Source organism: Sminthopsis crassicaudata, chromosome 3 (genome assembly GCF_048593235.1).
Source record: "Sminthopsis crassicaudata isolate SCR6 chromosome 3, ASM4859323v1, whole genome shotgun sequence".
Lineage (NCBI taxonomy): Eukaryota > Metazoa > Chordata > Mammalia > Dasyuromorphia > Dasyuridae > Sminthopsis > Sminthopsis crassicaudata.
Window position 1 is genome coordinate 638,826,479 of NC_133619.1, and position 14,564 is coordinate 638,841,042.

A 14,564-nucleotide genomic window follows, 5' to 3' on the forward strand; every position below is an offset into this window, starting at 1 on the left:
AAAGACAAATGCGTGTTGAGTGGGAGACGGATGGAAAACGGGCACCTACCCAAGGGGGGGGGGAATGGGGGAACTTACCAAATCACGTCTAGCAAGCATCGCCCGTCCTCATCATCCATCTCCACTGGAGGGGGAGGGGATAAAAGAGAGGGGGAGGGAAGATGGAGGAGGGAGGAGGAAGGGGAGAGAAAGGGGAGACAAGGGGGAGGGGGAGAGTGGAAGGGGAAAAGGAAGGAGAGGGGAGAGAGAGGGTTAGTGCTGCAGCTTTTGTGCGCGGACATCCCAGCAGCCCCAGAACACCTCTACCCCACGCCCAGGGGCTCATGTACGTGTGTTTTGGCCACTGGGGGGGGCGTGCAATCAGAGATGATGGCAGATCCCACCTCACAAACGCACACATTACACACTCACACACGCCTCCCTATTAGCCGGCCCCTTGCAGAAGCCTGCCCCACTCCCCACCCCCCACCGGCAGCTCTGTCCCCAGGGGGCAGGGGCTCTCTGGACCCAGGATGACCATAGACATAAGAGGCTGTGAACTCTCACTTTACAGAGGAGTAAACTGAGGCGGAATGCCTTGCCTAGGGTCACAGTTAGGATCCAGGACTGGAACCCAGATCCCGGACCCCAAAGCCTTTAGAACCCTGGCCTTCTGCCTCCAAGCTCAGTTCACACACACCTCTCGGAGGTGGCCAGAGGGGCCTCCTACGGCCTGACCTCCCCTGACCACTATGACTGGCCAAAGATCCAGAGGACTGCGATCTGTACCCGTGGAGAGACGGCCAATGTGGGGAGAGCATCAGGGTGACTTGTCCTTCCCACCCCCACCCCCACTGCCCCAATTACCTGAGCTACTATCGAATCATGAAGGGAAGGAGAGGGGTCTCCACTCCAGGTCTACGCTGAGCCCCCCGCTGGGGACTTGGGGAGTCTCCTTGGAGGGGCCAGCTACAGGGAAAGAGAGAATGTCAGACGTGATGGGGGAAGGGAGATGTGGGGCCGGCTTGGCGCCCTTCTCTGTGCTCCAGCCCCTCACTACCCCCACCTCCCCCTTGTCTCTTCCTCCTAATGGGATTCATAAAACAATTAAGGACATAGAATTAAAACACAACATCAGAACCAGGAGGGCCTTAGTACAGGGATTTCAGAGCCGGGGGGGGGGGGGGGGAGAGGGGGGTCTTAGAATAGGGGACATTGGAGTTGGGAGGGCCCTTAGAATAGTGAACACCTTTTCATTTTTCTGAATGAATTTCTGAAAAATAATCCCCCCCCCGCCCCTCCCCAAGGGTCTCTCTCTCAACTCCCAGTCCCGGCTCTCCCCACCAGACTAAGCCGGGAAGGCCGAGCATGGAGGTGGGTCACCAGGAGCCAGACCAAGGACGGCCAGTCTCCCTGCCTGAGGGTGGCCATCCAAGGATGAGTTTTTCAGCCACAACCAGCACCGGAGAAGGGTCTCCCCTCACTGTAATCACCAAACTGGAATTGTGAGCATGAAACCCCCATCCAGAGTGACTGTGGGCCAAGGCGCGAGTCCGTGCGATAAAGTGCATCCACGTTAGCGGCCTAACAGTCGTGTGCAGAGAAACATGGCGTCTCACGGAGGGGGTTGGATGGGAGTATTATTATTTTTATAATTATTATAATTGTGATTTTAGCAAGTTGTCCCTCCCACGGAACCATCACGGCCTGGCCCTGTGATCCTGTTGACATAAACAGGCAATTCCCAGGTGAGGAAATGCACCTGACCTATGCAGGTTAGCCCCTTCTCTGCAACTGAGGAGGCAGCCTGCCAGGCAGTGGGCGAAGCAGTTCTTTCCCTCAAGAAGCTCACAGTCTCAGAGCTCTTCCAGCCCCGAGAGGAAGAATAGCTTATCCAGGGTCACAAACGCCAGGATGTATCCGAGGCAAAGACTTGACCCATGCCCTTCCTTCTTGGAGGCTAACTAACCACTACCCCACACTCCTCTCCTGTCTGGTACAGTACAGCTAAAATCTGACTTTTGTTTTCATCTTACCGCTCTAATAGTATCAGGAATAGTTTTTGTTCACACAGGAACTTCACAACCTGGCCAAAAAGAATACTTTGACTTTCTCTTTTTTCTATTCTATATAAAAAGTACTTTATATGTATCTGCTATTACTTGCCAACAACTTACTCACCCTTCCCACTGCTATCCTTGAATCTTATGTTGTAAAACGTCATATTTACAAAAAACAAGATAACACACTGGCCTTGAGGGACAAAGTATGCCCCATTCCGCCCCAACAGCCCCCCACTTCTGCCGGAAGATTTCTTCCTTCCTCATCCTCAAGACTGTCTGTGTCCTATTCCTTTATTTTAGTCTTTTATCTGCATCTTTGGGGTGATAAGCGATCTCGTGCAGAAAGGAGATCTCGCCACCCAAACGGAAGCCCGCCCCGTGGGCCCCTGAGGGGCACCTTCCACAACAGGACAGCAGCCAGCACCTAGGTGGTGAGTCTCTTGTCCTCTCTTTGACCTCACAAGATGCTAACCAGCCCTGGGTCATTAGCTCTCTCTGTGGCTCCCTCTTCCTAGGGTTTCCCATGATCTGAACATATACATCAGGGACTGATGATCAGAGGCGGAAGAACTGAATGGGAGGAGCAGAGGACACACATCAGCCGGTGTTCTGAAGCCTGCCCAGCCTCTCCAGCAAACACAGGTCTGCTCCCGGTGGCTCAGCGGGCCCAGTCACCAGCCGCGTGATCCTGGCCCAGTCCTTTCTACTCCCGCCTTCTGTGGAACGAAGAGGCTGGCCCGAGGGTCTCTGAAGTCCACACCAATTCTGAATCAATGAGGTTGGGCCGAGGGCCTCTGGGATCCACACTAATTTTAAATCACTCACTAGCTGTGACCTGACCCATTTAACTTATGAGGCCACTGAGTCCAATCCATTTACAGATGGGGAAACTGAGGCCCAGAGAAGTGATGTGACTTGAGGACTACAGATCCAGAGACTAGAAGGGGCTTTTGGTCATTTAGCACAAACTGCTCATTTTGGTGATAAGGAAAAAGACTTAGGTTGAACCCCTTGTAGGCCAAAATCTATGCGGCTGGGATTTAAATACAAGACCTGTCGCTCCAAATTCAGGGCTCTGTCCATTGTACCATCATGCCTTTTGGACTTGAGTCCAAGATGGGGATTCTCTAGCACTAAGAGTTCTTGAGGTGGCACGGGTGCCAATCCAAAGTATTCCAGCTGTCAGTCACACAGAGGCAGAGGAGAAATTCAGAGAAAGAAGGCCCCTAGCAGAAGAGGATGAGAGTGTAAAGAACTCAGCTCTGGTTAATAAAGCAATGTCTTTCTCCCAAGGCCCAAGGCCCAGTCCTGACCCATTCTTCATGAAAAGAGACTAGGATGCTTCTTAGTCTTTAACTGCAGGTAAGAGGCTTGGATGAGGTGGGGGTGGATGGTCAGAATAACCAGACGAGCCAAAGAAAGATCTTTACTATGGTTTTAAGGCAGTGGTCCTCAAACTTTTTAAATAGGGGCCAGTTCCCTGTCCCTCAGACTGTGGGAGGCCGGACTATAGTGAAAACAAAAGCTCCCACTCTGTCTCCGCCCCTCAGCCCATTTGCCATAACCTGGCAGGCCCATAAACGTCCTGAGAGGCTGCACCTGACCCCGCGCAGTGGTTTGAGAACCCCTGGTCTAAGGCATATAAGGAAAAGCCTTCAGTGATACACCCAAGGACAAGAAAGGGTTTAGGAAATAAATGACCTCTGGGTCTCAGGGTCAGAGGTGGCAGCTGTTCCACCAGGTCTCAGCCCAGGGGCCTGAGGGGTGACAAGGGAATTTAAAGGCCGAAGGAATCTGGAAGGAATTTTTAGATCATTCTTATGGAGGATAAAACAGGCAGAGAAAGGCTGACGTGCTCAGGGTCACCTGAGTTACCTGCAGTAAGCATTCTGGGCTCTGCCAAGCAGGGAGATACAAAGAGGGACAAAAGCAGGCGTGAGTCCCAAGGAGCCCCCAGCCCAGTGGAGGAGGGAGACGGGAGTGACTCTGCACCAAGGAGGCAAACAGAAGAGAGGGGAGGCGCTCTTGGGGACCATACCCTCCCCGATCCCTGCGGCACTGCAGTCATGGGTTCTCGAAGAAGAAACAGGTTTTAAATCAGGTACATCTTCATTTTCTATCTCTGGTGTCACAGGCAGAGCCATTAACTACTAGTTAGCCGGAGGGCCGCCTGAGACCTACCAGGGGAATGCAAGCATGGGATATGGAAGATTCCAGAAAAGGGCAGGAAGAAGGGGTGTGTCCGGAACAAGGGCAGCCTGCTCCGCTTTAGAGATCCATCCTCATCAGGGCCACTAGGTGGCGCCCCAGATAGTGCGTCAGCTTAAGCCACCAGATGGCGCCCCAGATAGTGCATCAGCTTAAGCCATCCCTTTGAATTTGAGGGGAACTTGTTCCCTTCTCCATGGACCTGGGCAAACCACTTAACCTGGCTGAGATTCCACTTCCTCAACTGTAAAATGGGGACAATAATAGCACATCCCCCCTCCCCCCACCTAACCCCTGTTGTGAAGATGACATACTATATCAAAACAAATGGGAATATATGGGAAGGTCTTGACAAAATGGGATAGGGTGGTGACTTGGGGGGGGGGGGGGAGGAGGAGCTCCCTCTGCCAAAGCAGCTCAACCCCTTGTTGGAAGGTTCCAGGCCCTTCCGGAAGCAGAGGGATCAGGGCCACTGAAGGGCCTGTGAGGCTCTCTGCCAGCCCACACGCACTGGCTCAGAAAGCCACAGGTTCCCATGATCTATCTTCTTCTGGATGTTTATTTATTTTGTTAAATGTCCCCAGTCACATTTTAGTTTGTCCTGGGAGTGTTGTAGGCCAAGTTTCTGGCCTAGAACACAAAAATCAAATGACTTGTCCAGGGTCGCACAGCCACTTCTATGGCCCAGCTGGAGCTGGAAGCCGAGTCTGCCGGTGAGCTCTCCCCTGACCGCGTCAATCAGCTTCTCAAACCCAAGTGTGGCGTAAAAGTGGGCTGATGATAATAATGAAACGCATTTTAAAAAGTAAATACACACATACTTTTTTTTTTTTTTTTTTTTGCTGAGGCAACAGGAGTTAAGTGACTTGCCCAGGGTCACACAGAGGGTTAACATATATTTTATCTTCTGGAGGGTGTTGGGAGGCCTGTTATTTCAGATCAAGAAACTCACGCTGAGGGGTAGATAAGTAGTGTGGATAGAGCACCAGCCCTGAAGTCAGGAGGACCTGAGTTCAAATCCGATCTCAGACCTTTAATACTTCCTGGCTGTGTGACCCTGGGCAAGTCACTTAACCCAATTACCTCTGCAAAAGAAAGAAAGAAAGAAAGAAAGAAAGAAAGAAAGAAAGAAAGAAAGAAAGAAAGAAAGAAAGAAAGAAAGAAAGAAAGAAAGAAAGAAAGAAAGAAAGAAAGAAAGAAAGAAAGAAAGAAAGAAAGAAAGAAAGAAAGAAAGAAAGAAAGAAAGAAAGAAAGAAAGAAAGAAAGAAAGAAAGAAAGAAAGAAAGAAAGAAAGAAACTAACACTGAGAGGTGTAGCAAAGGCAGGATTCAAACCCAAGCTTCCTGATTTACATTCAGTGCTCTGTGTACCATCATCTCTCAATGGAGGGTGACATAGTGTACCCCTGAACAACCCTGTATGGAGAGCTGTTCATCTCAGCAAAGCCTCCAAAAAGAAATCGTAGAGGTCCTCAAGTTCAATTTTTCACTCGGCCAATTTGGAACCTGAGGCTGAGAGGGGAGAACTGACTTGCTCCGGATTGCATAAAAAGATAGGGGAGAGCAGAGGAGAGGAGGTGGAAGGGAAGGAGGAAGGAAGGGGAAGAGGGAAAGAAAGGAGAAAAGGGGAGATGAGAGGGGAGATAATTGAGACAGACTGATACACAGAAAGTAGGATATGGATTGATAATAGTTACATTAATAAGCACCCACTAAATGCCAGGCATTGTACAAAGTACTTCATAATGATAATCTCACTTGATCCTCACAACAACCTGCAAAGTAGGTGCTGTTCTTATTCCCATTTTACAATGAGAAAACAGAGGCAAACAGAAATCAAGTGACTAATCCAAGGTCACACAGTTGGTGTATGAGGTCAGAATCTACTAGTCAGCATATTAAGCATTTACTAAAAGCTTGGAACACAAATCCCAAGTAAAACAGCAGCTGCCTTCAAAAAGCTCTCCCTCCCCTCCCCGAGGCAGGGGTTAAGTGACTTGCCCAGGGTCACACAGCTAAGAAGTGTTAAGTGTCTGAGTGTTAAGTGTTAAGCGCCACCTAGCTGCTCCTCTTCAAAAAGCTCTTATTCTAATGGGAGCACCGGTGAACAAGACATACAAGGGTGTCGGCACAAGGGGGAGGCAGGAGGGGAAGAGGACAGGCTCATACTTTGGAGAGGGACAGATCATGAGGTAGAGACCTGGATGGCCAAGTCAGAATTCGAACCCATCCCCAGCCATCTAACAGGTTCCCCCAGCAGCCAAGAGGAATCACAATTCTCGGACACCCTAGTCCCACTGACAGATGTGCCCAGCATTGTCCTTAGCCCTGTTATGGAGGAGGGAGGAGACACAGAAAAGATAATAAAAAATAAAGCGAATTTTCTCGAAGCTCTTGTGCACTCACCACCAAAACCACCGCTGTGGCCCATTTTAATAATACTTGACCTCTCTCGACCAGTCTTGTAAATTTTAAGGGACTACATCAGTCAGTAAGTCAAAAGCATGGATTAAGCACCTACTGTGTGCAAGGGATTGTGTTAAGTACAGAAAAGCACAAAAAACAGTCCCTACTCTCAAAGAGCCCCCCATCCCACGAAGCAGACACCGTACCAACCAAACACAAACTATCGGCAGGATACCCCGGAGAGCAGAGGGAACCGGACTGGGCCTGTGGTCATACGTACACAGGGATCTCCCTCCACCATGGCAAATCTATCTTCCCTGCAATGACTGTTCGTGCTAGAACCCGAGAGGTTGAGGTTACATGGAATCGCCGCTTGGGCCTGAGGCAGTCAGATTCTGCCCGGCTCCTAGGCCAGCTCCCTGCCCACTATACCATTCAGTATCAACCCTACTGATGAGCAGCCCAGAGCCCACCACACCTGTCTCACAGGGTCAGACGCTAAGGCATGGGATTCAGAAGGCCCCCTAAGCCTGAAATGGCCCACTCTAATCCTTCCATTTGGCAGAAAAAAGGAGCAGCAGAAATGAATTCTAACTCCAAAGTCAATCCCCAGTCCATCACTCCACCTGGGATTCATCCCTTAGGATTCAGAAACCTGCCTGGAGGCATTTTGTCGTAGGAAAAGGCAGATGGGAAGTTTTAGGAAGGGCAAGGCCTGGGAAGCTTCCCGGGGAGTCACTTGGCCAGGGTGCCACGGAGCATGGTCTGACTCGAGTGAACGTCCTTGGCTCCCAGTCCCGGCTTTGCAATTTCTTAGCTGAATGACTGCTCTGTGCCTCAGTTTCCTCATCTGCAAAATGGGGAAGGGGAGAGGAGGGGAAAGATTCAATGGGCACTTGTCCCTTCTGCCCCCCAATCTATAAGGTGACAAAATAATGTCTGTTGACTCTGAGTCCAGGGTCCTTTCCAGTCCACTGTATGGACAGCCAGCCTCTCCACCATGACAGACTTCCTGGATTTAGCTGGAGATGTCTTTTATCTGGGGGAAGGGAGGGGCAGACGGCAGACCCCGGACCCCAGGGGTGCAGCTGCAGGATGGCAACTGTGAGGGACCTACTATTCCCTGGCTCGGCCCAGTGTGGGAAAAAAAGGCAGAAAATGGAACATTTCCAAAGTCAGGAATAAAACAAAGTTACTACATTATCAGGACCTTGAACCCTCCTGTTTGAGCAAATCCAGAAGAAAAAGAAAGGTTCTGACCAGGGGGAAATGTCAGGGCTAGGAGGGCCCTTAGAACAGGGGATGTCAGAGCTGGGAGGGGCCTTAGAACAGGGGATGTCAGAGCTGGGAGGGGCCTTAGAACAGGGATGTCAGAGCTGGGAGGGGACTTAGAACAGGGGATGTCAGAACTGGGAGGGGCCTTAGAACAGGGGATGTCAGGGCTGGGAGGGGCCTTAGAACAGGGGATGTCAGGGCTGGGAGGGGCCTTAGAACAGGGGATGTCAGAGCTGGGAGGGGCCTTAGAACAGGGGATGTCAGAGCTGGGAGGGGCCTTAGAACAGGGGATGTCAGAGCTGGGAGGGGCCTTAGAACAGGGGATGTCAGAGCTGGGAGGGGCCTTAGAACAGGGGATGTCAGGGCTGGGAGGGGCCTTAGAACAGGGGATGTCAGGGCTGGGAGGGGCCTTAGAACAGGGGATGTCAGGGCTGGGAGGGGCCTTAGAACAGGGGATGTCAGGGCTGGGAGGGGCCTTAGAACAGGGGATGTCAGGGCTGGGAGGGGCCTTAGAACAGGGGATGTCAGAGCTGGGAGGGGCTTAGAACAGGGGATATCAGAGCTGGGAGGGGCCTTAGAACAGGGGATGTCAGAGCTGGGAGGGGCCTTAGAACAGGGGATGTCAGAGCTGGGAGGGGCCTTAGAACAGGGGATGTCAGAGCTGGGAGGGGCCTTAGAACAGGGGATGTCAGAGCTGGGAGGGGCCTTAGAACAGGGGATGTCAGGGCTGGGAGGGGCCTTAGAACAGGGGATGTCAGAGCTGGGAGGGGCTTAGAACAGGGGATATCAGAGCTGGGAGGGCCCTTAGAACAGGGGATGTCAGAGCTGGGAGAGGCCTTAGAACAGGGGATGTCAGAGCTGGGAGGGATCTTAGAACAGGGGATGTCAGAGCTGGGAGGGGCCTTAGAACAGGGGATGTCAGAGCTGGGAGGGGCCTTAGAACAGGGGATGTCAGGGCTGGGAGGGGCCTTAGAACAGGGGATGTCAGGGCTGGGAGGGGCCTTAGAACAGGGGACAGCAAGAACTGGATAGAAGGGGGCCAAGGTGAGCTTGCTGGCCAGTCTGTGACTGAACATGTAGCGGGGACGACCGTGGGGCAGGCTTGCACTACATGTGGGGACACAGAGAGAGCTGAGACAGACCTTCCTCCCAGTCCCACGTGCGAGACACCCTGCAAACCAGCCAAAGTTGAGACAAACAGGGGGTGACTCCGAGGAAGCTGGGAGGCAGAGGACGGGAGCTGGTGGCTCTCAGCTTGACCCAAAGGGAACCGAGCAGCCTCCGGGCAGGCCAGGGCCCCTGGGCCTTCTCTCACAATGGCATTCAATCTCAAGTTTTTAGGAGCCATAAAAAGGGATGTTTCCTCATGGACATGGCTCCTTCCAAGGTCGTGGACTCAAGAGGGTGGAGGGAACCCCGCACCAGTAGCCAGCGGACCAAGGTTCTAGGCTGAAGCTCTGCCCCTGACCTTAGGCAAGGGACCACCCCTCCCGACACCGATTTCCCATCTGTACAATGAGGCGCTGAGGAGCCCTGTAAGCTTGCACAGTCTCGGTCTCTGTTCTGATGTTCAGTGATTTAAGATCCTTCCTGACATCCCCTGTTCTAAGTCTTTTCCCACCCCTGCTCTAAGGGCTGCAGAAGCGGGGGTCTCTCTGGCCCCCGGGGCTCCCTGTGTGGGACTGTCCGTAGCCGAGTCCGGCATTTGCACTGGGAGAGTCCCTGCATCATGGGCTTGTCCCTGGAAGGGCCCTTGGGGTCAGAGTCCACCCCTCCCTCTACCAGTCCCAACGGCGGGAGGCGAGTCGCCCTTGTCGGCCGGCCAGCTGCAGGACGGCCCCACTCCACCTGAGCCTCGTGGGGAGCAGAGACCCCCAGATCTTCCTATCGCGGAGCCCCAGGACGTCAATGGGAGGGAGCGAGTCGGCCAGCCGACGGCTCATCTTAAACGTACCACAGGCATTCTAGAAAAGGGGACCACAACCTAGACCCCCCCCCCTTGTTCTTCCCTCCCAGGGACAGACTTTAGGGCAGGTGCATTACCCTCCATCCCCCAGAGGTGCCCGCATCCTGGGCACCTTCCGGGAACGCCCAGCCTCCCCCTGCTTCCAACAGAGTCCTCAAGGGAAAAGACTTCTGAGTGTGGTCAGGAACCCCGCCCGGCTCTGGTCTCCCAGGCTCGCACCCAGCGCCCCAAGAGCCAAGGGGGATGAGCTTCCACAGCCAGGTGGGCTGCTCCCTTTCCCCGGGGCTCACCTTCTGCCAGGCACTGAGGGAGGGGAGGGACCTGGGCCAAAGTCACCCCCTGGGCTGGGAAGCGGCAGAAGGACCCGGAGCCAAGACTTCCTGATTCCAAGGCTGTTCACTATAAGAGACTCCCCAGAGGCCCCGGGGGGATCTGGGGGGAGGCAGAAAGCGCCATGCAAAAAGAGCGGACTCACAGGAAACACGCTTCACTCACCCATCCTGACAACAAGGCCCCAGGTGCCCTCCAGCCCGCCATTCTTAAGGGCCCCAGTGCCCGCCGCTCTAGGTCCTAAGGGCCCCGGCGGCTTCCATTCTAGGTTCTAAGGGCCCCGGCGGCCTCCGTTCTAGGTCCTAAGGGCCCCGATGCCCTCTGTTCTAGGTCCTAAGGGCCCCGGTGCCCGCCGCTCTAGGTTCTAAGGACCCCGGTGCCCGCCGCTCTAGGTTCTAAGGACCCCGGTGCCCTCTGTTCTAGGTTCTAAGGGCCCCGGTGCCCGCCGCTCTAGGTTCTAAGGGCCCCGGTGCCCGCCGCTCTAGGTTCTAAGGACCCCAGTGCCCTCTGTTCTAGGTTCTAAGGGCCCCGGTGCCCGCCGCTCTAGGTTCCAAGGACCCCGGTGCCCGCCATTCTAGGTTCTAAGGGCTCAGGTGCCCGCCGTTCTAGGTTCTAAGGGCCCCGGTGCCCGCTGTTTTAGGTCGGTGCCCGCCGTTCTAGGTTCTAAGGGCCCCGATGCCCGCCGCTCTAGGTTCTAAGGGCCCGGTGCCCTCCATTCTAGGTTCTAAGGGCTCAGGTGCCCTCTGTTCTAGGTTCTAAGGGCCCCGGTGCCCGCCGCTTTAGGTTCTAAGGGCCCGGTGCCCTCCGTTCTAGGTTCTAAGGGCCCCGGTGCCCGCCGCTCTAGGTTCTAAGGGCCCCGGTGGCCTCCGTTCTAGGTTCTAAGGGCCCGGTGCCCGCCGCTCTAGGTTCTAAGGGCTCAGGTGCCCGCCATTCTAGGTTCTAAGGGCCCGGTGCCCGCCGCTCTAGGTTCTAAGGGCCCTGGTGCCCGCCATTCTAGGTTCTAAGGGCCCCGGTGCCCTCTGTTCTAGGTTCTAAGGGCCCCGGTGCCCGCCGCTCTAGGTTCTAAGGACCCCGGTGCCCTCTGTTCTAGGTTCTAAGGGCCCCGGTGCCTGCCGCTCTAGGTTCTAAGGACCCCGGTGCCCTCTGTTCTAGGTTCTAAGGACCCCAGTGCCCTCCGTTCTAGGTTCTAAGGGCCCGGTGCCCGCCGTTCTAGGTTCTAAGGGCTCAGGTGCCCGCCATTCTAGGTTCTAAGGGCCCCGGTGCCCTCTGTTCTAGGTTCTAAGGGCCCCGGTGCCCGCCGCTCTAGGTTCTAAGGACCCCGGTGCCCTCTGTTCTAGGTTCTAAGGGCCCCGGTGCCCGCCGCTCTAGGTTCTAAGGACCCCGGTGCCCTCTGTTCTAGGTTCTAAGGGCCCCGGTGCCTGCCGCTCTAGGTTCTAAGGACCCCGGTGCCCTCTGTTCTAGGTTCTAAGGACCCCAGTGCCCTCCGTTCTAGGTTCTAAGGGCCCGGTGCCCGCCGCTCTAGGTTCTAAGGACCCCGGTGCCCGCCGCTCTAGGTTCTAAGGACCCTGGTGCCCTCTGTTCTAGGTTCTAAGGACCCCAGTGCCCTCCGTTCTAGGTTCTAAGGGCCCGGTGCCCGCCGCTCTAGGTTCTAAGGACCCCGGTGCCCGCCGCTCTAGGTTCTAAGGGCCCGGTGCCCGCCGCTCTAGGTTCTAAGGGCCCTGGTGCCCGCCATTCTAGGTTCTAAGGGCCCCGGTGCCCTCTGTTCTAGGTTCTAAGGGCCCCGGTGCCCGCCGCTCTAGGTTCTAAGGACCCCGGTGCCCTCTGTTCTAGGTTCTAAGGGCCCCGGTGCCTGCCGCTCTAGGTTCTAAGGACCCCGGTGCCCTCTGTTCTAGGTTCTAAGGACCCCAGTGCCCTCCGTTCTAGGTTCTAAGGGCCCGGTGCCCGCCGTTCTAGGTTCTAAGGGCTCAGGTGCCCGCCATTCTAGGTTCTAAGGGCCCCGGTGCCCTCTGTTCTAGGTTCTAAGGGCCCCGGTGCCCGCCGCTCTAGGTTCTAAGGACCCCGGTGCCCTCTGTTCTAGGTTCTAAGGGCCCCGGTGCCCGCCGCTCTAGGTTCTAAGGACCCCGGTGCCCTCTGTTCTAGGTTCTAAGGGCCCCGGTGCCTGCCGCTCTAGGTTCTAAGGACCCCGGTGCCCTCTGTTCTAGGTTCTAAGGACCCCAGTGCCCTCCGTTCTAGGTTCTAAGGGCCCGGTGCCCGCCGCTCTAGGTTCTAAGGACCCCGGTGCCCGCCGCTCTAGGTTCTAAGGACCCTGGTGCCCTCTGTTCTAGGTTCTAAGGACCCCAGTGCCCTCCGTTCTAGGTTCTAAGGGCCCGGTGCCCGCCGCTCTAGGTTCTAAGGACCCCGGTGCCCGCCGCTCTAGGTTCTAAGGACCCCGGTGCCCTCTGTTCTAGGTTCTAAGGACCCCAGTGCCCTCCGTTCTAGGTTCTAAGGGCCCGGTGCCCGCCGCTCTAGGTTCTAAGGACCCCGGTGCCCGCCGCTCTAGGTTCTAAGGGCCCCGGTGCCCGCTGTTCTAGGTTCTAAGGGCCCCGGTGCCCGCCGTTCTAGGTTCTAAGGGCCCGGTGCCCTCTGTTCTAGGTCCTAAGGGCCCCGGTGCCCGCCGCTCTAGGTTCTAAGGGCTCAGGTGCCCGCCATTCTAGATTAGAAGGTTCCCCATCTCCGGACCCTTGGTGTTCTCAAGAAGAATCTCAGACTATCAAAAACCGCATGAAAGACTGTTCCAAATCACTAATAACGGGAGAAAGGCAAATCAGGGTAGTTCTGAGGTGGCCCGCCACACCTGATGCACTGCAAAAGACGGCATGATGGACGGCTGGGGGGCGGTCCCAAGAGCGGCTGCGGCCAATTGTCAAATGGCTTGTGGCTTTTGACCCGAGACCCCCGCTGGGCCCGGCCCCCCAAGGGGCAAGGGCGGGAAGAGGGAGGGGTGCCACGGCGCCAGTCAGAGAAGCATTTGGGGACGGAGAAGATGGCGGTAAGAAGCTAGAGAACAAGCGCCCACCGGCCGGGAACATCAGCGCGGAGCTCGAAGCAGTCCGGCCTTACTGTTGCAGTGGCTGATGGGAAGATGGGAAGGCGCAGCACCAGCCGCTAGGGGGCGCCAGAGGGGATAGCGCGCCATTCCTTTGGAATGCCGGCTCCCAGGTCGGACGAGGCCGGCCTCTTCTGTGGGCGGTGAGAGGCTCCAGGGTCTGTCCCCGGCCGAGGATACACCGTTTTCTTAGGTTTGGTGGAAGGCGGACCCGCTCCCGCGCCAGTCACCATAAAGCACCTACTGTGCTCCGAGCGGCCCCGGAGAAATCAAAGAGCCAGGAGACGCGAGTTCAAACCCCGCCCCTCCCCCCACCGTGCGCCTTTGTACTAGACACTTCACTTTCTTGAACGACACTTCCGGCTCTGTAAAAAGTCCTCGAAGGTCCCTTCCTGCCCCCCCTAACCTTGCTCCGAAGCCCGGTCCGGACGCCCTCCGAGGGCCCCGCGTCCCGGGACAGACTCCGTGGGACGGGGGAGGGGGGGGGCGGCCATGATCAAAAAGCTGTGGGAGAAAGCAGCTCCCCGGGGAGGAGGGCGCGGCTCCAACCCGAGGCCGGAAAGGCCCGAATGGCTGCGGGTGGATCTGCTGCTGCTCCGAACGAGGTCCCCGGGGCCGCCCCTCCAGGGCTCCACCACCACCAAGTGTTAGCCCATCACCCACCAACAAGGGCGGGGGACAAGGAGGAAGCGCCGGCCTCCGCAGGTGCCTGAGTGCCCAGGCACCCCACGTGCCTCGCGGAGGCAGAAGGCCGCCACGAGAGGGCAGCAGGTGCAGGGAATGGGCCCGGGCGGAGAACACGGACACTGGTCGGTCACAGAAGACTTGGTCCCGGGCTCCGCGACGCACCGTAGGGGTCCCACAGCCGGGCGGGAGCTCCGCAGCCGGCTGTACTTCGGCCCGGCCAGGGACTGAGGCAGTGTCCCGGAAGACCCGGGAGCACGGACTCCGGGCCGTGGCTGTAAGAGCCGGCTCCTGGAGGCGGGGGCCGTGGCGGCCCTGTCAGAGGCTGGGGGACAGGAGGAGCTCCCAGGGAGTGCTCAGCCGAGGGGGGAGGGGGGCTCTGGCGCACGGGCGCAGGGGCGGGCCAAGGAAGGAAGAGAAGCTTTGCGTGGCTTCTGTGGGGAATAAGAGGGAATCGATTCCGGAGCCACCAAAGAGCCCCCGCTGCAGGGACCATCCAGGGTGACCCCGAAATGAAGCGGCCGAGCGGACTCGGGGCTCTTGAGCCTCAAGACCAGCACTCGGTGCGC

At 56.3% G+C, this 14,564-nt stretch overlaps 1 protein-coding gene across 1 annotated transcript in view; it reads right to left on the reverse strand.

The window, feature by feature from the left end:
- The window catches only part of BICRA (BRD4 interacting chromatin remodeling complex associated protein), an 85,566-nt gene that overhangs the window by 17,842 nt on the left and 53,160 nt on the right, over nt 1–14,564 (reverse strand). The window contains 2 exon segments of the mRNA XM_074306915.1: nt 79–124; nt 847–948. Coding sequence (XP_074163016.1) covers nt 79–119 — 41 coding nt within the window. The 5' untranslated portion in view covers nt 120–124; nt 847–948.